The sequence below is a fragment of the Orycteropus afer genome, unplaced genomic scaffold (assembly GCF_000298275.1).
Source record: "Orycteropus afer afer isolate SDZICR_OR568_19922 unplaced genomic scaffold, OryAfe1.0 scaffold00001, whole genome shotgun sequence".
Classification (NCBI taxonomy): Eukaryota; Metazoa; Chordata; class Mammalia; order Tubulidentata; family Orycteropodidae; genus Orycteropus; species Orycteropus afer.
The window spans coordinates 20,309,814-20,335,851 of NW_006921588.1; the positions used below are offsets into that span (position 1 = coordinate 20,309,814).

At 38.1% G+C, this 26,038-nt stretch overlaps 1 protein-coding gene across 1 annotated transcript in view; it reads right to left on the minus strand.

Annotated features, from left to right (window-relative positions):
* Positions 1–26,038, minus strand: part of OSBPL6 (oxysterol binding protein like 6) — a 104,313-nt gene that overhangs the window by 27,600 nt on the left and 50,675 nt on the right. Inside the window, exons 10-15 of the mRNA XM_042782250.1 lie at positions 24,367–24,441; positions 15,337–15,502; positions 11,850–11,983; positions 11,070–11,093; positions 2,423–2,530; positions 612–749 (exon numbers count right to left, since the gene is read on the minus strand). Coding sequence (XP_042638184.1) covers positions 612–749; positions 2,423–2,530; positions 11,070–11,093; positions 11,850–11,983; positions 15,337–15,502; positions 24,367–24,441 — 645 coding nt within the window. The remainder of the gene's footprint in view (positions 1–611; positions 750–2,422; positions 2,531–11,069; positions 11,094–11,849; positions 11,984–15,336; positions 15,503–24,366; positions 24,442–26,038) is intronic.

The window sequence follows — 26,038 nt, forward strand, 5'->3', positions numbered from 1 at the left end:
CTTACTCCATTAAAAAGAAGAACGTATACTTGATTAAAATTCAGTAAAGTAACTAATTTCTGCAACCTGACCAAGGAAGAAGTTCCCTGCTTCCATGATCTTGCTAAGACTCATAAGCCTCAAGAGCAATCCAGTAAGGCTTTCATGGGAGCTGGTGATTAATCTCCAAAACCTACAATTACCCAACTGGACGTATGCTAGACACTGTCCTCCTAAGTGCAAATTCACATCTTAAGCAAGAATGTGAGTGTGTGTACATGTAAGGTAACATCCTAATTCTCTCATTCTTTCTACATTTATAAGATACTCTTTTTCTATAAAGAACTCTTTTATCAACTATTTGATTACCCTGAAATATGGATCATACAAGTAAGTCAGCATAAATATCTGATTCTTTCCCTTTTTTCATCAAATTGAAGAGTAAAAGATAGTACCCAGATTGTTAAGTGCCCAGTCAATTGGAATCAATATGGTTTTCATGCTTTTGGCTTTGCTAAAATTTGGGCATCTTACTATGATGCCAAAAAAGAAAAAAAAAAAGAGTTTATTACTTTCTTCAACCCAAACTTATAACCACAAGTAGTTGTGGCTGACATATCATAGAACCTTACTTCATTCTCTGATGAGCTTGCAGAAAGGAGCACCTCTTGGGCATCGAAGAACTCAGAGACAGACTCTGACATGGAGAGGCGGCTCTCATTGGCTACTTGCTGTGACAGCGGGAGATTAACATGGATTTGCTCACCGGCCTGGAGAAAAGAAAAGCACAAGCTTTAGTTTTTTTCCCCTATTAAAATAGCTATTCATTCATAGTATGATGCTAAATACCTAGAGAAATCCACATTGTATGTTAAACGAGTGGTGAGAACAAGTAATTTTCACTTGCAACTCAGTATTCACCACTGCATAAGTCTTCTTCAGTACGTCTAAAGAATCCACAAGGCAGAGTTGGAAGGAATGGGTACTGTGACTTGATTTTAAATCCATGTCAACTGATAAAAATACAATTTAATAGGTTGAGCCCTTATCAATACTCTAAGTTGATTTTGGAGGCAGGTTCATTATTTTATTCTTACATCTGTCATTACTAATCAAATTTTAGACAGTACTCTAAACCTCAAGAAACTGCTAAAGACATGCTAAAACACAATCTACAAGATTAAATTCTGAGACAGAATATATAAAAGTCATTGTCCAATTTGATCAGGAATTTTAACCAATGAAACATACGACCAGAGTATTGAACCTCACTTCAAATTGTACGTTTATTCAATATGTGATCACTATTATTTTTAAGCCACCTATTCAAATTTCAATCAGAAAAACATGTAAGAGACTTACATATTCTTGTGTATATTACAGGTTAAAAAGGACTCCAATTGAGACTACTAAAAAAAAACTACTGACAATACTTTAAAAATACTTCTAAATATTTGGGCACACGTGTCTTGCATACATGTCATGATAAATCATAGCACTCATGAATGTGAGCAGACATAGAGTGGGCAACTTAAGTTAAAGAAGCTGTCTTGGGATGGTATTTTCTAAGAAGTTAGAGGGTAGAACCCTTGTATCTATAGATTTTCCACTGCAAGTATGGCCTTGGTATTAGTTAAAACTCTCTCCTTATTACATGTACCACTCTATATAAAGCACTAATATTACTGCAGAAAAGCATGAATTTTCACAGATATAAAATAATAATTTAAGATATAAAATAATAATAATAAATAATAAATTAAGAGGTCATAAATAAAAATACAGTTAAGTCTAGTCCAAATACTGAATCGTTTCCTGTCTCATTACCATTTCTTCAATCTGAAAAATGGAATAACAATGGCACCTACCTCAGAGGGTCATTGAGAGTATTAAATGAGATAGTACATGTGAAGTTGTTAGTACAATACCTAGCATACAAAAGCATTCACTTGACAAGTGTTAGCTATTAATTATCATTATCTGTAGTAGCTATAGCAGCAGCATTAGTATTATCTTAGCAAGGTCAAGTGCTCTTCTCTTCTCAAATATGACTTTCAAAGGAAACCTTAAGAAAACTTTTCTTTAGCATCTTCTCAGCTAAAAATGATTTTTTCAACATTTCATTGGGCCATTTGGTGATAAGGAACATTTAAAATGAGGACTAAAAGCTGGACACAGAAAATTCACAAGCTGGAATAGATATGTATATATAAAAATTAATGGTGTCATGTGGACACAAGAATTTAAAAAAAAAATTGATCACTAAGAATAAATGATATCAAGCTCATGAACATTCTTCATGTCAAAGAATAATACGCTGACAGCAGCACAAATATTTATGGGGAAACTTATCAACAGTGAAAGAACTATGTAAAAATAAATAAAAATGTGCTGTAAATTAGGAGGCTATAAAATAAGTACATCTATTAAAAATTAGTCTTACCTCATCAGGGCTAGGGATAATATTTACACTGACAACCTGCTCACAAATAATAGATTCTGAATGTATTCTGTTCAACCGACTCCTTAGTTCAGCATTCTGGTTGAGTGCCTTAAAATAACAAAATTGCATATGTAATTTCAAATTAACAAGGAAGCATAAGACAGAACAAGTACACAGGTACAACTTCGACAACAAATTTTCTGGTGTTCTTAGTTGTAACTTTTAGACTTATCGTGAGCCAGATCCGACTGGTAAGAAGGAAATAAATGCCTCAGAATTAAGGTATTCAATTTTTATTTTTATATATGGCTGCTAGTTAGTAGCTTAGTGGGCTGAAAGAATACATGCATTTCATAAAAAATGAATCCTTTAAATATTTTTTTCCCTTGGACTCAGGCCCATCACATCCAAGCCTGGTCTACCACCACATATATATTGCTTTTTGTAGCTTAGGAAAGATCTATTAGGGATGAAAAGTATTGAGTTTTTCAATTTCTTATTCTATTTTCTCAATTTTAGAAACCCATTTGTTTCTCATTTCTAAAGTTGTTTCAAAGTGAGATAGTTATCTTAAAAATTGTTCAGAAATGGAGTGAACAATGGCTTTAATTAATAGAGTATATTTTAGTGAGATGAAAGAAAACAGCTATATTTTCATGTTCCATAGATCTGATGTTCCAGGAGCACATAATAACTAGGACAGTGCAGCAGAACTAACTCAAGTTCACTGAACAGTGCAGACAGTGACAACCATAACAAAGAACATAAAATTGACCCCAAATTACCTATATTACATTACTTTCAGCATGCCCGTCGTCAATAAGACTTTACATGCTATAACATAGTCAAATAGATGCAGCAACTGTATTTATTACAAGAAGAGAACAGCTTTATATAAACATAGTCTCCCAACAGGGATCCTGTGGACAATGATACACTGAATCCTCAGGGAATTTACATCTCATGGATACATGTTCTATTTACATAATACAAATGTAGCTAACTAGAGTTACATCAAGCCTCCAATAGGCTTGTGAGGACAAAGTCCAGTAAGAGGCTGGGCCATGTTTAACTGCTCCTTTTCTTCCGTTAAAACTAGCAATTGGAACATGGAGATATCATTTCAGAGAATAGAAGGTCAATGTAGGGCTTTTAAAAGAAGCATCTGCCCCCAGGAATGGGCATTCTGTTTTACTTCATACGGTGTCAATGAATACACTAACAAATACATCTACAAATATCTCTCTGTACCTATTAAAATACTCAGGGAAACAAAGCAGCTTAACTCTCCACTTGCAGTGAGAAGTGCACATAATGCTGCAAGTCTAACTCCTGCTTCCTCTTTCCCTTAATCCCAATGTTTGCTTTTTGAAGAATGAAAATTGTTCATGCATGGCTTTTGGCTTTTGTTTAGTCTGTAGAACTTGTTGGAGGAGGAACACAGTGGGCACAGCTCTGCATATGCTGAGACATTTCTATAACCTTTGCTCTACTCTCCAGACAGGTCTGAATATTTGGGTTCACGGGCATTTGCTACAGTGTCACAAACACAGAAACAGGCACTTGCCCCTCATCATGTTGGGATGAGGTGACACTTAAATAAGCATGCAAACACACAACACAATGGGAGAATGTATTTGAAACAAGAGTAAGAACAAAGGAGCTCTGGTGACACAGTGGTTGAGTGCTTGGCTGCTAACTGAAAGGTTGGCAGTTCAAACCCACCAGTTACTCTGAGGAAGAAAGATGTGACAGTCTGCTTCTATAAAAATTACAGCCTTGGAAACCTGGTAGAGCAGCTCTACTCTGTCCTATTGGTTCTCTATGAGTTGGAATCACCTCCAGGACAAATAGTTTTTAAGAGCAGGGTAGGGCAAAAGGAGAGGGAGATAAAACATGAAAACCTAGAACTTCAGTTATTGCTTCATATGCAATACTCTCTTCATTTTTGGTGAGAAAGGATATGAACTAGAACTCTTTTTTAGATGGTGGCAGCAATGATGTCAGAGAAGATTTTAAGGGACAAAAAATGCCCAGTTTGTAAAATATATCAAATAACACACTTGATCTGGTTGGTCTGTCAAGTACTGATGGACAGAGCCTGCAGTCAGTAAATTAAAATGGGGATAGAAGGGAATACAGATCTGGCTGAGAAAACAAGGAAGTGTTAGAAAAAAAAAGGTGTTGTGTTTTTAGTAAATAAACCACGTGCTTCAACAGAAGAATCTTACTATCTTTACATTCTGCAAAAGTTCCCAGGAGCACTTTTCCTGGAGCAAAACTTCAAACACTTAGAATTAAAAACAAAACAAAACCTGCCTTAAGCTAATCTTTTGTGACTATAAAGGATAGTCTTATTTATTCTTCCATGATTTATTTGCCCACACATATACCGAGATTTGTCTTAGTTGTTGAAATCTTTGGAACCTGATATATTTTTGCTGTCTTGTAAACGTCAGCTGCTAATCAAAGGGTTGGCAGTTCGGACCCACTAGTTGTTCCACAGTAGAGAAGACCTGGCAATCTCCTCCTGTTAAGGTTTCAGCCTAGGAAACCCTATGGGACAGTTCTCCTCTGTGCTATTGCATCTCCATGAGTCAGAATTGACTCTAGGGCACACAACAAAATGTAAAGCCTCAGGATGAGCCAGCTGTCTGGTGGTTTCACTGCAGAATCAGTCTTCGCCTGCCGTTCACATTCAAATCAAAACAAATGGTTCCTCCAAAGGGACTGCACCTTCTATTGACACTGGAACAACAGAAATAACAAAACCACCCCACAAAAACTCAAAGGCAAGGATAGGTAATAGTTTTCTTTAGGGTGAGAGTTTTAAACATAAGTTTGCCTTTTATAAGGCAAATTGCAGACTTGTTTAGTCTGAATATTAAAAAATGAAGTAAATTCTCCTAGAAGCCCTCATCTGAGCCAACAGCATTAAATGTGCTCCTGACTACAGGTGTGTGTGTGTGGAGGGGCACATAAGATAACCTCTAGCCTTAATTACAATAGGAAATAAATAAAACTTTTTAAAGGAATCATTTTATTCATAATATATATGCAGTGGTAGAATAAAAGTTGTTAGTACAAAAAACACAGAAATAAACACTGTTCCGATTCTGGCACCCTCAATGGTGGAAACTTTTAAGCAGACAACTCAGCATGCAACAGCCATTTCTGAGCATCTTTCCAGGGCTGGCTCCTCCTTTTCCCTTGATCACACAGATTGTGTAAAGTTTGCTACAATCAAGTGTAGTGTGTTTTGTGGTATCATTCTCAGGCAGTGCTCAGGACCACATTTAACATTTGCCTCCCTGAAATGCAACTATTTTCCTGTGTAATGATATCATGGAAACCTTGGGAACATGGAGGAATATAAATATTTTTAGGGAAATGATGCTTTTAGCGTTAATTAATACAAAAGGCTCCAGAAGCTGGCAGAAACAACACAGAGGAGGCACTCCAGGAGAATGAACAGTGTGGGGCAAGGAAAAAGGAGGCAGGTCACTAGCCACTCACATCAGCCTGTTAGCAAGAAGCTAGGAAGACTTATCAGTAATAATATCACTGTGTTGCATAAAGAAGCCCTGGTGGCACAGTGGTTCAGCACCTGACTGCTAATTGAAAGGTCAGTGGTTTGAGCCCACCAGCTGCTCAGTGGGAGAAAGAAGAGGCAGTTGGTTTTTGTAAAGATTACAGCATTGGAAACCTCATGGGGCAGTTCTACTTTGTCCTATGGTGTCCTTATGAGACGGAATTGACTCAATGGCAATGGGTATTAGTTGCATATAGGACCAAAGGCCTGCTAGGGAGGAAGCAATTTGATGCTAGAAACTGGGCCTAGATTCTTCACTATGCAGGTTCTATGCTTATTCTCACTATTTGCTTTCGTCAGTGAGCTCAGACTGCACTAAAAACTCTCCATAACACGTTTGTTTTCCCATGCCTGGTGTTCCTTCATAGGTGCCCTGGTGGTGGAGTGGTTAAAGCACTCAGCTGCTAACTGTTCCAACCCACCAGCTGCTCCTCAGGAGAAAGTTATGGCACAGATTCTAGGAACAGAAATTAAACCAGTAAACAATGATTAAGTATAATGCACTAAAGATAGATGCAAGTAAAACAGAGTAATTATTACGTTGTGCTGAGGCTGCCTTATTCTTATTATGTACTAGTCATGTGCCACATAATGTCCACTTGTGCAACATCTAATCACATATACATATGTGATCCCAACCCCTATATAATCTGTTTATTAAAAATTTGAGGTACAATGATTTGTACAAAGAAATGGACACTACTTTGCAGAGCACATCAAAACATTATTATTACTGTATTATTAGGCTAAAGATGTTTTAGTGTATTTATCTGGAAGTACGTCTTTAATGTTTTTTTATGCATAGAAAGGTACTTGTGAAAAACTCATTGCTGTCATGTTGATTCTGATCACAAGGACCTTATAGGACGGAGTAAGGAACTCTAGTGGCATGCCCTAAGGCATTTGACTACTAACCAGAAGGTTGGCAGCTTAAACCTACCAGCCACTCTGCAGAAAGAAGTTGGGGCAGTCTACTTCCATGAAGATTTACTGACTTGGAAACCCAACAGGGGTTGCTATGAGTCGGAATCAACTCTATGGCAGTGAGTTTGTTTTTTTCGGTCTATATAATGGAGGAGAACTGCTCCATAGAGTTTCCAAGGCTGTAAATCTTCACGGATGCAGACTGCCACATCTTTTCCCATGCAGGGCCTGGTGGGTTCAAACTGCCACCAGGGCTCCTTCTAGAAAGGTACACTATATACTATATACTAAGGCATTTAACTAACTGATGTTAGATACGGACCACACCTTGCTGTTACAACTTATGTATAAATTCAACTTAAAGGCAGATTTAGAAATGGAACTTGTTCATAATCCAGAGACTGCTTGTATATAATATGACGTTCACACAACGTCCAAATCACATAACATCCTAGTTCACAGAATGTGTCGTAGATGTTAAGTGACACGTGACTGTATTTGATTTTCATGTGCAGGGTATGATATTAAATGAGACATGAAATTATAGATGATGTGCAATAAAGTCATTTATAAAAGGATAGATGGCACATAATAAGTCCCACCCTATAGGCATGAGTCCAACATCTACGCCACCTCTCAGGTGTGAAAGTGAATTTCAAAATTTCACGGAGGCAAAATAACAGAATTTTGTATGTTTCTGTGTATATATAGATCAGGGAAGAAATATTACTTTAGAAGAAGAATTCATTAGATTGTCCAGTATTGTAAATTTTACTTGCTCCAATTAACAATTTATGTTAAGCATGTACTGATGAATGCTACTTTCATATATTTTATATGCTATGTGCCTTCTAAAAGGAAGATGGAATTTGCTGAGTTGATATACTTAAGCCCTTTATTGAAAAGTAGCATTTTAATCATTAGACATACATCAAGTAGGACTTATGTCAAATAAAAATGAGTAACTTGAAAAACGTTAGACTACATTAAGAAATTATATAAACACATTCTCTCTCCCTTCTTCTTTCTCTGGCAACAGATCATGAGAATACTCTCCAGGGTTTAACTAATCACACTTGAATATGAACCAATGATATCTTTAGACTACTTATAATATAATCTGAAGTTATGCTAATATAAAAGCATATTCAGAGCATGGGGGGGAAAAAGCCTCAATTTACTTCAGCTGTTCAGTATTTTGTTCAATCCCAAATGCTGTACTGACAGAGAATACTGAAAATAAAGTTGGCCAACCAGGATAGGTCCATCACTTGACCCCTTCCCCATCTCAGTGTCTCCTAATGTACCTCACTTCTTCATTTTATGAAATAAACATGCTGAGAAAACCCCAACCTCAATCACCTTACCAGGTTATATGTTCTCTCTCCTTTTCTGTACAACCAAACTTCTACAAAAAGAAGCCTACTCTAGAAATGTTCACTTCTTCATCATTCATTGATTCTGGAAAATCCCTTCATAGCTTCTCCCCCAACCGTTTGAAATGTGCTCTCCTGACTGCCAAATGTAATGGTTGGTTTTCTTAGTACATATTATTTGCCACTATATCAAATTTGGTTGACCTTTTCCTTCTTGAGATTATCAAAATTCTTCAGCATTGATATCAACAGTAACTGCTATCTAAATTCTTTGGTTGCTATCCCTGGTCCTCACCAAAGTATTGTGTCTCTTAATATGTCTTTTAAATATTAATCTTTCCCATGGCAGCACCCCTGGATCACTTTTATTCTGACTCAATACACATCAACACCTATAATTTCATTTATATATCAGGGTATTACATCCTTCTCTATAGCCCAGACCTCTCTCCTGAGCTCTGTATCTATAGATCAAGTTGCTACACAGTTGTCCAAGTTAAAAAGCTGGAAATTAGTCTCAACTCTATTTTCTTGTTTCTCTCCAATATGCAGCTTATCTCCAAGCCATGTTAAGTCTCCCTCCTTGGTGTCTATGAAATCCATCCCCTCCCTCAAACCCCCTATGCACACTTGCTTAGTTTAGACATACATCTCTGGAATATCGTCACAGACTTCTAACTAGTTCTGCCTTCATTCTATCCATCTTCCTTACTATATGAGATTAATCTTTCCAATACGCAGGAATTGTTGCTATTGTGTGTCGTTGGGTTGATTCCACCCATAGAGATCCTAGGACAGTGGAGAACTGTCACATAGAGTTTCCTAGGCTGTAACCTTTACAGAGCAGATTGCCAGGTCTTCCTTCCCATGGAGTGGCTGGTAGGTTTGAACAATCTTTTTGGTTAGCAGCCAAGTGCTTTAGCCACTGTGGTACCAGGGGTCTTTTATGTGTAGAGATACACAGGAAAGTCTCCAATTTCTGGCATTATTGTTAATCAGTTAAAATTCTTTAAGGTCTCCCTATCACTGATAAAATAAATCCAAACTCCTTTTTGTGGTCCCCAATGAGCTGGTTCCTGTCCCCTAAACTAGCTGCTCCTAGAGTAACTCTGCCTTGTTCACCCCTGGCTTCAGCCTCTAGGAAGTACCATTCTCCAGATACCTCTCCAGTGGTCTAACCATGGAGAGTGACTCTCTGGGAAGGAGTAAGCTGTCAGTCATTTGAAATGTTTGAAGCAAAGGCTGGCTGAGGTTATTCTCCAAAGAGTCCAGCTCAGAGGTGATGAGACTAGATGGCCAGTGATGGTACGGCTGACCCAGTGGGAGGGTGTGAATAGACACCAGAATGTGAACATAGCCAAGAGGCTGTGATAATGTAACTGGAAGCACTCAATTCTCTAGTGGATAGGGTATATATGTCTTTATAGTCCCAAATTACTCTCCTGTCTTTTGAGGATGAAATGGTTAAAACGAAACAAAACAAACCCTAAACATTACAACAAATAAAATAAAATGTAACCAAAATTTATTGAGGCAGTAACCTTAGATGCACATAAATATGTTTACATAAGAGAGGGAAATATCTAACCCAAAGGATACACAATTGATATTATTTTGGTGCCTAAGGCATTTGACTGCTAACCAGATGGCTAGTGGTACAAACCCACCAGCCACTCCTGGGAAGTAAGGTTGAGCAATCTATTTCTGTAGTGATATTGCCTCAGAAACCCAAGGAGAGGTCACTATGAGTTGGATCTGACTCGATGGCAGTGAGTAGTTTTTTTTTTTTTTTTCATCATTGTAGTATCAGCTCTTGTCTTGGGAGCCGCTGCTGTCTGCCCAGGCCCAATTCAAGGTCCAATTTCTTCGTGAAGCCTGATCTGTGGCTCTGCTCTCGACTTAGAGACCTCCCATTCCTCTGAACAGACAGAGCCCTGGAAATCTGCACCACTTATCTGCGCTCTGAATGGACTTCGGTGCAGTCCGTTTAACTGTTTCCTGAGTAAATGCTGCTCATCTCACTAATTATGAAGCTCCCTGTGAACATGGCCAGGGACGCTTCTGTCACCTGGCACAATATGTAATATTGCCAGTTGAATAAAGTAAAATGAATAAACAAATGAGTAATTGTTTTAAAATTTCTGTTCTTTAATCATTTTTAATCTCACCAGAAGCTCAAATCTGGATCTCTACATACCATAACCAGTTTTATCAACAAGCAAATAAAATCAAGAAACAAAGTTTCTATTTTCCTTAGTACAAGCTTGATTAAACCACTAAGCTGCCATCATTCAATATGTCTGAAGGTAACATTACAACATTTATGGGGACAAGAGCGCATTTTATATGTTTACAAAATGACACCTGCATGCTTATTTGACTATTAATTTGGTCTCTGTGATGTGTGATCAATTAACATCAATTAACATTCAACAGATAAGTGTCATGAGACTAGTACAGGGAAAAACCATTAACGCAAAGAATAAAGCAATATGCAAGCTGGCAGAATAGTTGCCACTTGTAATGCCCATGCTCCTAAAGCCCCTAGGTTTGCACTGGAAGCAGCATATGCACCCTAACTGATGGCATTTTTTTCGTGTAGACATAAAAAGTGTGACTCAGATAACAGCATTCAGTAACACCGAAAATAAGCTGACAATTCAGGTACATCAAACGTGGTGATACAATTTAGGGCTAACTTATAAGGACCGGGGGAAACTGCAAGCAGGATCTGATCCACATGGAGACCACTTACCCAGGATTTGCTTGCTCCTTCACTCTGGTCCAAGGCACCAGGAAGTGAACAATATTTTATATGAACACTGAGTTCTCATACAAAAAAATCACATAACAACACAGAATTCCCAAAGGAGCTAAAATAAGTGCATTTATTGACTGAATGATGAAAATATTTACTTCAGAGGGAATGCAAAATCTTAAGGGGAGACTTTAAAGAATTTTCATCAGAAATTTCAACTTTGATATATATAGGGACTTGATTGGGGAAATAAAACCAACTGTATAATACATGCTGGAATATAAAAATTGAGCCTCAGGGAACATAACTTAGGAAGGAAGAAAATCCTAAGACTGCAAATCAAAAGAGAAGAAATGGGTAATAGTAATCAGTAATTTCCAGCAGATTAGTATGTGTAATAAAAGGGAGAAGTATTACACGTGCAATATTTAGTGCATTCTGTTCTATTTATCAATGGACTGAACATATATTCTGGAGTACATTTTAGATACATAAATCATTATGCATGCATGATTCTTTTATTAAAACCAGTGACTGCTTATAAATGACCATAAGATAGGCATTAAGTGTTTAATCAGGCAAAATAGCAATTATATGCTTACAAGCAAATTTGGTTTAGGTTTTCCTCTTACCTTCATTTTTTTTTTTTTGGAAAAAAAAATAAAGGAGTAACATTTAATACTGATGAACGTGCCAGACCCAAGACTGACCCTCCCCCTCCTTTGGCCTTATAGGGCTGAATGGGTCTTTCATGTGAAAATAGACACTTGGGTTTACCTGAGACAGTGACTGTCTGAGTCGAGCCATCTGTGTGCTGTGGCCTTTATTGTGATCCTGCTCAGAAACCATCTGCTTAAGCTTCTCCTTCTCTATAGCTATGCTGTTAAACGCAGACTTCAACAGAGAATGCACTGGGTGCGCATTGAGAGAAAGTGAGAAAGAGGTATCAAATACATCCAGAAAGAATATACATAATTACAGACTTCTCAGAACTTTAGCTCAGACATTTTTTGAAAGGTTATGTTATCGTCTAATTAAAATTCAGCATTCAGATAGAATTTATCAGAATATCCATACTCAAAATAAATGTGGTTGTTGTCATTGTGTGCTGCTGAGTTGATTTTGACTCACAGTGGCCCAATGTGACAGAGCAGAACTACCCCATGGGGTCCCCAGACTGTGATCTTCATGGGAGCAGACTGCCAGGTCTTTTCTCCCATGGAGAGGCTGGTGGGCTTAAACTGCCAGCCTTCGGATTAGCAGACAAATGCTTAACTACGGTGCCACCAGGGCTCTTTAATAAACATGCAAGTGGGAATTAATGACTGGAATTTTTAGCATTTCATACCAGACCAGGCAACAAAGATTTGAAAGTAGCGTAGAAAATATCAGTATCAATTCTAAATATCCATATTTGAAACGAGTTTATAAACCCTACAAAGAAAAGAACAAGTTTCTTTCTCATATTTGATGATGATATTTGAGAAGTTCTGTGTATCATGAGGTTTCATGTAAACTATACAAAAGTTATTTCCCAAAAGCATTCACCCTAAAGGAGCATTTTTATGAGTCCTGCCAACATAAAACAGCAGCTGGTCTAGTTCTGACTAGTTTTTTTGAGGTAGTAAATGACTTGGTCTTAAGAATAGCACTTGAATGATTTACATACACCAAGGAATATATTGATATTAGAAGTGCTTTGATTTAAAAGCAACAATACACACACACACAAACACACACACACAGCACCCCCACAATCCCTGCAAACCCAACAATCTACCTTGGTAAAACCTATGGCAAGTTTTCAATTTTGAAATGCAAAAGGGTTGATCTTCCAAACACTCTCTTTATCATATCAGAGTTTCTATAGAATGCAAAGTCTTCTAAAACAGTATTTCCTTCATTGAGAAGGGTTGTTTTTAAATGAAGTAGAGAATTTTTAGCACAAACTACTGTGGCCTGAATTAAAGGGGAAAAGTAGCAACATCACAGGGGATTCACAATCGATTGATTTATGTGTTAAACTCGTTATAATCAGTTTAAAGGTAATAACTTGATAACTGGAATACATTAACCCCACTGGCAGCTGTGAAGCAGTCTTTGCCCATTTTAAATACATCACTCTTTCTAAGGAGTTCACTTAACAGTCATAGAAAGGCCCTCCTTTTTTTCCCCTAGGACAGAGAATTTATGTGTCTGTTGAAAACAAATATGTAGTTTCAACAGAGGCTTTAAAACTGTTGAAATCTGGATTTCCTGAAAGCTTCAGGATTGCAACCAAATACACAAAGCCATCTCCCTTCAGCAGCTGTGCTCTGTTCAGCACACACATTTGTTGTCTCATTCTGCCTGACGCCCTCTGCTGGAAGTTAAGAGTTACTGGACTAACTGGCCATAGATCTATAGCTGTTACATAAACAAAAGAGCTTTGATCTACCCTAACAACATAATTGGGAGCTCTGGTGGCTTAGTGCCTAAGGCATTTCACTGCTAACCAGAAGGCTGGAGGTTCAAACCCACCAGCCACTCCTTGGAAGAAAGATTGGATAATCTACTTCTGTAGTGATACCGCCTTGGAAACTCAAGGAGGGGTCACTATGAGTCGGATCTGACTCGAGGGCAGTGAGTTTGGTTTTGGTTTGGTAATAACATAATTGGCATCCATCTAAGAAATACATTGAAAATGTACTAAGACCAAAATGGTAGATGGACGCAAGAGGTGGCCTTACCCAACCTTAATTGAGAAATCTATGAAAAATGATTGAGCTTAATTTTTCAGAACTAGTGAATTAAGGAAAATTACTGATAGCACATCTTTGTTGGTTGTTTGACAGTGTAAATTTCTGTTGGTTCAACATTCTCAGAGAGGTTCAGTGTGCGCCCCATCCTTTCCTGAGCCAACAGGCACCTGGGTAGTAGTAGAAGGCACTCATTTAACATACATTTTCAAGAGTATTTTATAGCCTATTATGAGCAGCCCCAGGGAAAATAAATATGATTAATTCACAGTAAGTGACTGAAATCAACATACAGGAGATTACACATTATAAAGTAAATACCTAGGAAGGTCACTATCTTAATTAAAAACAACAACAAAAAACGTTCAGGACTAAAAGTTAAATACTCTGACAATAAGGGAGGGAGATGATTTGGAATTCATGGCTCTTCTTCTCAAACACAGAGAAGACTGCTCAGTCTCCTATATTCCACTATACATCCTCTAGTATATCCTACTTCCTGTGGCTGCTGATGATAATTTAACTTACACAGTAAGCCTCATTGAAAATTTATAATGAAAAAGAGACTTAAAGGTAGGGACTTTTTCTCCTCCTCTAAAGTTTGGGCTGGCCTTTGATGCTCTGACCAGAAGAGTAGAGTGGAAGTGATGCCGTACCAGTTGCAGAGCTAGCCTTGAACTAGAGCAGCTTCTATTTCTGGTCTCTTAGAGTCCTGAAACCATGAGGGGGGTCCTTGAGACAACATGGAGGAGAGAGGCAGGGTTGAGAGTAGCCTTTCAGCCCTCCTGTTAAGGTGCAAGTGAAGCTACCTTGGACCTTGCAGACCAACCCAGCCTCATATTATCAAGTGAGCCCAGTCAATGCCATACAGAGCAGAACTGTCTAGGTGAGCCCCATCTGAATTCCTGACCCATCAACTGCAAGGTACAATAAAATAAGCACTGCTTAAAAAGAGAAGAAAAAACTCAACCAGAATCCATTTCTTTTTATTAATTTTTTTTTGGTAAGACTAACCAATAAATACATATTAAATGACAACTACAAGGCACTGGAAAAAAAAAAATGATGCTGAACAGTAGTATCTACTGGAATGCCTAGGATAATCCTTCCTTCCTTCCTTTTTTCATCCGAATGACTCTTTATTCAATCAGAACTCTAGACTTCTGATGTGTGGTCACATCCCAGGCATAGTATGCTGATGCATTTAGTATGAACAACTCCAACTAGTATACAAAAACATTTAATGTTTCTACCATGACTACCACGAGCCTTGGTGGCACAGTAGTTAAAGTTCTCAACTGCTACCCAAAAGGTGGGTTGTTCAAACCCATTAGAGCTACTGTGCAGTAGGAAGATGTGGCAGTCTGCTTCAGTAAAGATTTATAGCCTGAAAACCCTATGGGGCAGTTCTACTCTGTCTTATAAGGTCCTATAAGTTGGAATCCTAGACAAAGGTAAAAGTATAAATGCCAACCTCTCATCAAAGAAGAGTGCTTCTCTAAAGGACTCATTACATTGATTGTTACCTTTCTGTGCAATTAGACAAAATTCTTCTTGGAGCTTTGTATAATCTGTTGAACTTTCCAGAGGGTCCGTGAGATGGCTGGGGGGAGTCTGAAATTCAATATCTGCACAAAGGTTGGGGTTGGAGGAATGCAATCGAACTGGTGACATTGTAGCACTGAAAGGGACCTGAAAGGGAAAGATTACAACTTATTGAAGAGCAACAGTGCATTGTTCCACTTCTCCTACACAGAAAAGATCTCCTCCATTCTTCCAAACAATAGGTTCCTCTCTGGATGACACACTTGGAGACACTCTGTACTCATTTATTTTGCAGCTGGTTGGGGGTGGGGAGAAGGAATCTCATTTGCCATAGTTGATCTGGCACTGCCACTGACTCACCAGTCTTTCTCTGTTACACAGACAGATGGCTATGGAATAACAGGAAGAGAAGGCAGAGGTCAGATGAGCTTCAATTTTGAACTCGTTGAATTGAAAAAAATAACTGGCGGGAAACAGTAGCCTGAACTGTGAAGTAGCAGATCTTTTCTTACAAAGTCAGCTACTCATGTCAGAGCACTATTTGTGTTCACTTCCTTCTGAGCTGGAACAGGACCTTAAGTCAGACTAACCATTAAAAATTCAGGAGACACATACACAGATTCACTTGGCCCATAGCAACTACAGAAAACACATAGTAAGTTCAAAAGCAGATAAAATAAAATGGTCTAAAAGAGTCTCATTTAAATTCAAAATTTTTAGAATATATACTAGTAAATGAAAGAGTTTACCTTCGTATGCTACGCAATTTTGCTTACACATATGAACATGACTATGAACTAGACAATACTGAAAAGTCTGAAGTGAAAAAAAAAAAGTGATATTACTATAGAATTTCCTAAATAGCTACAGGAGCTTCCTACTCAGACTGAACCTGGACTAGGCTTGTGATGGTGAAAGTAACATCTTTGCCCTCTGTCCTAGAGGGTTCTTTCTGCCCATTCCAAATGCTGTCAGCCAAACATTCTTAGAAAGAGAAATAGCAAATTCTCTTGTAAACTAGATCACCAGTAGCCTCTCCCTAATTCCTGCACAAATGGTCATAAGATTGTTTCCAAAAATCAGACTCTCAGACTCTCCACACAGAATTTTAAATGTCTTAAAAGGATAAGTCACATCCCCAGTCTAACAGGAACGATGGTGTAGGAGCAAGGAACCAAGGCCTCGTGTGATGTACATGTATGTTAGAACCACTTACTTGTTTCTTTTTGCTTTAAACTGCCTGACAGATTTGGAAAGGGGAAGGGTGAAAGGGAAAGGGAGGCTGAGGGGCAAGGGGAGGGAAAGCAAGCACACTGAGGAAACAGAGAAGAGACGAAGGAGATGGAGAGAAGGAAAAGACTGCCTGAGCACTAGTTTTAGGATATGGGTGAGGATGGCTGAGACTGTACAGAGGATTTTCTGATGTAGATTTGCCTGGGCAGGGAGTTACTTTGCTCAACATTGGGAAAGGGAGTGAGCATTGTTTTTCCCTTACATGCAGGTAAGGTAAGCATGTTAATATGTGTTATACAAAGCATTTAGTATCTGGAGTCATCAAAGTCATTCTATCTCATTCTCCACGAATACCCTGGTTAATCTGGGCTGAAGATGTTAACAACTTGCTTAGCTCATCAGACTTGGAATTTCTGGCCGTTCCAGAGAAGAGATAAACAAAAAATGGCAGGTTAGCTATTTGAGAAAATGGAGTACTTGGGGTCAACAGTTTGTTGGAATGCTGTACAGGTAACTTTATGCTAACAATGACTGAGGTCCTTTTGGGATGCAATAAAAAAATGAGATTTATGTGGAAAAGTATTGGAAGATAGACAAAGGAAACTTCTGATTTCAATGTTGGAGATGCTAAATCTAGAAATAGCAGTCAGCCCATAGCTAGCCCCCTAGGAGGGGCTACAGGATTCAGGGGAGAGGTTGGTGGAGATGAGGAGGTTGTGGGGAGAGACCAGGACCTGAAGAAATGGGAAAACTATGGACTTTTCAGATTTAAGGGTAAGGTTTTCTGATACAAGGAACTGTAAGAGCATTAAGAGAAAAGAATGTGCTTATTTGATGATGGGGGATGCAAAGCACGGAGGATCACGGTCTAAGGATTTGTACACAGGTGCCTGTAACACTCCAACAACTACTCAGGCAGTGGCATCACTAAGGGCAGTGTGGGGGTGGTGGATCACACCAGGTGACACTGTCAGAGGGGCTGACAACAAAATGATTGTCTAGATGCTCTTTATGCAGTGTTTCAGCAGAAATTTATTATTTTTAATAAAAATAGCCCAGTAGTTAGTTACAAGAACAAGAACATTTTTCTTAAGTCCAGCTTACATGTATCAACATAGCTAAACTCCATGCTAATTTACTTTTTGAACTTTCTAATATGCTCCAGTTAGAGCTGTCATTAATACCCAATTACAGTGATGTTTGAGTCATGAGATTTCATCTGCATGAGCTACAAGCACACTGTTGTTTTTGTTGCTGCCAGTGTTTTCATGTCGCTGATTTTGTCAAATTTTCTGGCATTTTAGTTACAATATTGTGGTAACTAGTATTTGTGCTAGTCAATAACTCTTTTGAGAATGAAGTAGCAATTAAAGGAAAAGGAGGAGAAAAAAAGGCTTCCTTGCAGCTACTAATAATGCAACTAATAATGCAATAATTCAATGTAGAAAATTTTATAAAACAATTTTGTCATTAGTATTCATAGGAAGCATTGCATTTAAGCAATTTACAATTAAATTGATCAGATATTATTCTATGATTAAAATTGATAATAAACATTACTTAGGATTCGGTGTGGCCTGGTATGGGAGGAGGTCCCTGGTGGGTGGGGAGGAGGTGACACCATGAATTACTGTACTGGGTGACACCAACCCTAGTGAGGCTACTGGGCTTAGGAAAGGAGTCTCTCTGCATAGGTGGAAAGGGGGTCAAGAGACCTGGAGAGAGGCTGGGACAGGAGGCCATTATATATTGAAGACTCAGACAGTCCAGTAAGGATCCAGAGTAGTCCCTCAGATAATCGCTCCCTATTAATAGTTGGAAGTAAGATGCCGAGAAGAAATCCATATTACAAATTTATATTTTCAACATAAAAGAAGTTTCAATGGGCAATTAAAACTATGAAAGTGGTTTTATAGTTTCCCCACAGGGAAGGGACTTGGAAAGCTCCATTCAAACTACAATCAGACAGTTCCTTGGGAAATTGAAAACTAATTTTTATACACTTCTGAATGAAAACGTTTATATTGATATCTTCCTTGTTAAAAGAAGTGTGTAGAAGGAGTCAATTAAATTGAAGAATTCATGAAATGAAAATGAGAATACAAATTGGGATGTATCAATCTAATTGTAATTGAATCTCTTTTCAGCCTGGGGACTTATTTACTTCATTTTTTAAATTTATCTATGTCGTTATTATGAGATTCAAATTTTAAGGTCTGTCAGTGGTAGCTGGAGTGACGTTGCCTACAGCTCTCCATGCTAATTCCTAACAAGCATTGGTGCTGGCTTTGGGCATCTACCCCCTTCCCAGGAAAGAATCTGAGACTTCCTTGAAGTTCCATGATAGGGAGGAAGCCTGATCCTAGAACAGTTTAGTACCAATAACTGCAGTTTATGGAATGCATAAAGATTGATATCCTAGGCAACAGTGAGTGAAATGGACTGGTTTTAGTCATTTTGAATCAGATAACCATATGCTCTACTATGCTGGAAATGACAAATTGAAGAGGAGTGGCGTGGCATTCATTGTCACAAAGAATGTTTCAAGATTGATCCTGAAGTACAATGCTGTTAGTGATAGGATAATATCCACACACCAACAAGGAGGATCAATTAATATTACTATTATTCAAATTTACACACCAACCACCAAAGCCAAAGATGAGGAAATCGAAGATTTTTACCAACTTCAGCAGTCTGAAATTGACCAAACATGCAATCAAGATGTGTTGATTATCACTGGTGACTGGAATGCAAAAGTTGGAAACAAAGAGGAATCACCAGTAGTTGGAAAATATGGGCTTGGTGACAGAAAGGATGCTGGAGATCACATGATAGAATTTTGCAAGACCAACAACTTATTCATTGCAAATATCTTTTTTCCACAATGTAAATGGTGGCTATACATGTGGATTTTGCCAGATGGAGAACACAGAAATCAGATCAACTAGATCTGTGGAAAGAGGAAATAGAGAAGCTCAGTATCTTCAACCAAAACAAGGCCAGGAGCTGACTGTGGAACAGACCATCAACTACTCATATGCAAGTTCAAGTTGAAGCTGAAGACAATTAAAACAAGTCCACAAGAGCAAAATATGACCTTGAACATATCCCTCCTGAATTTAGAGACCATCTAAAGAATAGATTTGATGCGTTAAACACCAATGACTGAAAACCAAAGTAACTATGGAATGACATCAAGAACATCATCCATGAAGAAAGCAAAAGGTCATTAAAAAGACAGGAAAGGAAGAAAGACCAAAATGGATGTCAGAAGGGACTCCAAAACTTGCCCTTGAACATAGAGTAGCTAAAGTGAATGGAAGAAATGACAAGATAAAAGAGCTAAACAGAAGATTTCAAAGAGCAGCTCGAGAAGATAAAGTCAATTATTATAATGAAATGTGCTAAGACCTGGAGCGAGAAAACCAAAAGGGAAGAACATGCTCGGCATTTCTCAAGCTGAAAGAACTGAAGAAAAAATTGAAACCTCGAGTTGCAATATTGAAAGATTCTATGGGCAAAATACTGAATGATGCAGGAAACATCAAAAGAAGATGGATGGAATACACAGAGTCACTGTACCAAAAAGAACTGGTCAATAGTAAACCATTTCAGGAGGTGCAATATGATCAAGAACCAATGGTATTGGAGGAAGAAGTCGTAGCTGCACTGAAGGAATTGGCAAAAAAAAAAACAAGCCTCCAGTAACAGATGGAATACCCACTGAGATGTTTCAACAAATGGATGCTGCACTGGAGATGCTCACATGGCTATGCCAAGACATTTGGAAGACAGCTACCTGGCCAATTGACTGGAAGAGATCCGTATTTGTACACATTCTAAAGAAAGGCAATCCTACAGAATGTGGAAATTATCGAACAGTATTGTTAATATCACATGCAAGTAAGATCTTGCTGAAGATATTTCAAAAACAGTTTCAGCATATATTGACAGAGAACTTCTAGAAATGCAAGCTGGATTCGGAAGAGGACGTGGAATGAGGGATATCATTGCTGACGTCACATTGATCTTGGCTTAAAGCAAAGAATACCAGAAAGATGTTTACTTGTGTTTTATTGACTATGAAAAAGCATTTGGTGTGGATCATAACAAATTATGGATACCATTGAGAAGAATGGGAATTCCAGAACACTTCATTGTGCTCATGAGGAACCTGTACATAGACCAGGAGGCTGTCGTTCAAACAGAACAAGGGGACTGCATGGCTTAAAATCAGGAAGGGAGTGTGGCGGGGTTGTATCCTTTCACCACACTTATTCAATCTGTATGATGAGCAAATAATCCGAGAAGCTCGTCTGTATAAAGAACGTGGCATCGGGATTGGAGGAAGACTCATTAACAACTTGTGATATGCAGATGACACAACTTTGCTTGCTGAAAGTGAGGATGACATGAAGCACTTCCTGATAAAGATTAAAGACTACAGTCTGCAGTATGGATGACATCTATATAAAGAAAACAAAAATCTTCACAACTGGACCAATAAGTGGCATCACAATAAATGGAGAGAAGATTGAAATTGTCAAATATTTCATATTACTTGGTTATACAATCAACACCAATGGAAGCAGCAGTTAAGACATCAGACAACATATCGCACTGGGCAAATCTGAAGCAAAAGACCTCTTTAAAGTGCTGGAAGAGCAAAGATATCTCCTTGAAGACTAAGGTGTACCTAACCCAAGACATGGTATTTTCAATTGCCTCATATGCATGTGAAAGCTGGACAATGAATAAGGAAGACTGAAGAAGAGTTGATACTTTTGAGTTGTGGTGTTGGTGAAGAATACTGAAAGTACCATGGACTACTAAAAGAACTAACAAATCTGTCCTGGAGGAAGTGCAGCCAGAATGCTCCTTGGAAACAAGAATGGCCAGATTTCTTCGTATCTACTTTGGTCATACTGTCAGAAGGGACCATTCCCTGGAGAAGGATATCATACTTGATAAAGTGGAAGGTCAATGAAAAATGGGAAGGCCCTCAACAAGATGGACTGACACAGTGGCTGCAACGATGGGCTCAGGTATGGCAAGGATAGTGAGGTTGACACAGGACTGGGTAGTGTACATAGGGTCACTATGAGTTGGAGACGACTTGCCAGCACTCAATAACAAAGAACAACTGCAATTTGGAATGGGGATGTTAGGAGATTCTCCAGCTGTGAAGAAGTCAAAAAGAGAAACAGAGCTGGTCATGGAACTGCTGGCACTGCAATTAAGCAATGGTAAATATGAAAGAAAAAGAAAAATCACAACAGTGTGTCTAATATAGGTAGGAAGCTTATACACCACATTGAGCCAATGTGTAAAAGTCCCTTGCTGTTGCTATCCTGCACCATGTGTACAGGAATTCTTCTGGGGAGCACTGATGGAGCTGGGACCCTCAGTGTTCTTCCCCAGGGAGGGGTCAATGTTTCTCTATCCCAAGTTTCTGTTCTGTTGGGTCTGGCTGATGTTACAAGTGGGCCATTCTGGGTTCTACTATTAAGAGTGAACAGCAATAGTTTTCTGAAAGATCTTCTCAGATGTACTTTTCATTGGGAGCAATTTCAGCTATCCCAGACACCTGAGTGGGCAAGAGAAATAGTACCTAGGAGCCATTTGGAAGGATTCTAAGTAAAAGGCACCTAGCAGGATACAGAAGGTCAAAAAATATGTGGGATATAATGTTGGAAAAAGAAAGGACAAGAGACTAAGTGGAACCATTGCACTAAAAGAAATAGGATTTCTGTGGTACTTAGCTTCTATTAAGGGTGATGGAAAAATTTGGAAATGGATAGTAGTGATGTATGCACAATATGGTAAACATAATCACTGAACAGTATGTGTAAAAATGTAGAGTGGTAAATGCTTTGTTATATACCACACATACATACATCTAAATGGAGAAAAAGAAAAGAAATAGGAAGGCTGAGTCCCCTGGCTCAGGTTCCTGAGCTATAGGTGAGAGAGCTGAGGGAGTCAGTTGAGAGGGTCCTACTAGATTTTGGTATGCACTGGTGTGCAATTACAGCTATAAATCCTCAACAGAGTAGAATAGTTGGCAAGGCAGCAGTTACTCCTCCCAGTTCTGACATTGCTAAATGGTATTCTTAATGACGTGGCTACAGCTATCCTGGGAGGTGGACACTTATGCTTTCCTGTTTTGAAAGTTTTCTCTTCTACTCCCATTTTTTACAATGTAAACCCAATCTGTTTCAATATGTTCCAAGCCCATTTTATTATATTCATTAAAAATTAATCTGCAATTTTAAAAGGACAAAATAGAACACAATCACTTTCCTGCCTGTTACCTCTGAAATACTTTAAGGAAAGTTTAGTATTTACAAAAAAATGATTGACCTTTCCTTTCCACTGAAATGCTATTCTCTCTATGATAATCATTTGGATTTCTTAATTTTATAAATGAAAAATTCTGTTTGAAGAATTATTTAATTTATTATGCATGCATCTATTGTCAGACTCTGCTACCATACATCAGTGTCATAGACTTTACTCATCTGCATTTGAATACATGCATAAGATATATATTAACCATGACATCAATTTCAAGAATTTTTTTATTCAAATGTCCACAAAATTGTGAGTTTAAGAGTCAGTTCCCTAATAAACTCTAAGTCATTGGTTCATTTCATAATCAAAAACAGTATTGTTTCTCAAACAACCCAGAACATTCAGATACAAAGCAAGAGTTTGTCACTAATCATAAAGTAGAAAATCAGCCATTTTGGCACTTTGTATCCATTTTCCAGCAACGCAAGCAAAAATTCTTCACATTCTTTTTTCAGTAATTCTAGTCTTAAATATACTTCAGCATTAGCAAGAACAAGACTGTTGTTCATTCAGAAAATATTATCTAACAGTCAAAAATGAACATCTGTGATTGTTATGAAGTCAGTATTCTATATTTAAAAAATTCATAGGATCTCATGAAAGTAAAGACTGTGCTTTACATTTATCTAGCAAAGAGGCCCTGTGCTTTTTTCTATTTCATAAACATTCTGTACGGACAATTCACTGTTCTAAACATCTTCTATTCAATTTTAAATTCTGGGTCGCTAACTTTATCCATCACAATACTGTCTCTACTCTCCTAGTAGCCATTCTATTTTTTTTTTTCTTAAAAAACAAAACAAACCAATAAACAAAAATTCTCTAGTACACGCTTTAATTTTGCTTTATCTTTCCATACCATTTTTCTGATTTCCATTTCAATATTCTTTCCAGAAAACAATTTTCCCTTCTAAGTATAATTTTGGTAACCACATGAAAACATCATCAAAATACACCCTCTTACCCTCTCATTTCTCTATTCTCACATTCTTACAAACAGTCACATTGCTATATTAAAAAAAAAAAAAAAAAAAAGCATAATGCATGTCCATAGTAACATGACTTTTCTTAGAAATACAGAAATCAGTCAAAAAGATTCCAAAATTATTATTGCAAAAAAATAACAATACAATTTCAGGAAATTCCACACTATGCAACCTTGACTTCAATTATCTTTTACACTGAGAGCAGAGGTAAAGAAGTGGATTACGTAACAGTTCTCCACTGCAAGAATGAGTACCCGTGAGTGCCTCCTGCTGGGCAAAGACAGACAGAGACCATGCAGGGGCTCTGCCAACACAGAAGAGTGGACTACAGTTGCTGCTGGCGCACATAAGTGACATCAACAGAACAGAGGAGATGACATTTGCACACTGTTTCTTGTCCTTATAAACTCCCCCTTGAGATGGAAATCCACTCACTGTTGTAGCCACTGCTGCCGCTAGCCTCTGCCGGCGCCGAGTTGTGCTGAACTGGCCCTTCGCAGGTGGCCCTTCCTGACAGTGAATGGGAGAAGAGAAGGGAGGAGAAAACACGGGATGGGGAAGGGAGAGGATGGGATATGGGAAGATGAAAGATAATCAGAAAAAGGAGAGGGAGAGTTTTTGACTGAAGTTGACTTTTCCAAAACCTTAGCATTGAAAAGAACTAGAAGGGGCATTCATGCTGTGAGGATAGCTCACCGTTCTCATCACGGAACCCCTAAACACCTAAGTCTATTTGCTGAATATAATCCCCATTCCCAGAGGAACTGGAGGGTTATGAATTGATGAATATATAGCCCATGATTTTAAAATAAATATTCATACTGTGTTTATTGCTGCAATCTCATGTTACATGAAGCCAAAAGGCATTTGATAAGTGAATGGAAATCTTTCAAAGGAAAAATAAGTTTAGGTAAAGCTGATAACATAATTAATGTGGGAAGTCTAAAATGTCTCTGCCTGTTGTTGGCCAGGCAGAGTTTTGCTGTTGGTTGTTCGAGCAACAAAGTGTTGGGAAGGGTATCAGGAATTGCCCATTCCCCACTTAACTCTCCTGCTGAAAAGTTTGTTAGCACTAAGAGTGGAGCTGAATTTGGGATTTTCATGTTGCAGAATTTTCTAAGGAGGAAGCATGGAAAAAAATGTCAAGTCACTCCATGTGTCATGATACTTAATGCCTACAAAATCAGCAATGAAAAGTAGAAACATGAACAAACAAAAAATACAAACCCACTGCCACTGAATTGATTCTTACTCAGAGTGACCCAATAGGACAGAGTAGAACTGCTCTATAGGGTTTCCAAGGCTGTACATCTTTATGGAAGCAGACTGCCTCATCTGTCTCCCACAGAGTGGCTGGTGGGTTTGAACTGCTGACCTTTTGGTTAGCAGCTGAATGCTTTAACCACTACCCCACAAGCATTAAAGCTTTCATTTAATACTGTGCACATACACAAAAACAATCTAAGAGAATCTTAGCACTTCCTTTCATTTTTTTCCTTCCTTTTTTGTTTGGTAGGATTAAGAGACAATGATATTTCCTTCTAACTCCTGAACTCTGCCTCCATCTGACAGACTTGATTCTTTAAGGTTGTGAGTAATAATTTCACATTTATTTAATTGAAATGCACTTTCTTAAAAAAAATTCAGATTGAGAGAAACAGTATGACTTCTTTAATCCTTTTGGAATGACAGAAAAGTATTTTTGGATTCCTGTATCTCCAATTCTCTTTATAGTTTTCAAGTTACATTCACATTTCTTTTCCATATTCACAAAATTTCTGCATACCTCTGTGTTTAACACACATACAGACACACACACACGTACAATCTGTTTTGCGCAAAAAGTACCCTTTAGGCTTAATGCAATAAAAGAAGGCAAAACTTATTTTTATCCTTCAGTGGAATTTGAGCATCTGTGAGATCTAGGGCAGCTACATATGAATGGCATCTGAACTGTTACTACATACTTCCTACTGTTCCTAGTCCCCTCCAACATCTAGGGGTCAATTTATTTCATGCTAATGGCAACATAAAAAATCTAGCAGCCCTACCACAGTAACTCCTTTTTAAGCTATAGCCAAACTGTTATGACATAATGATGATGTCG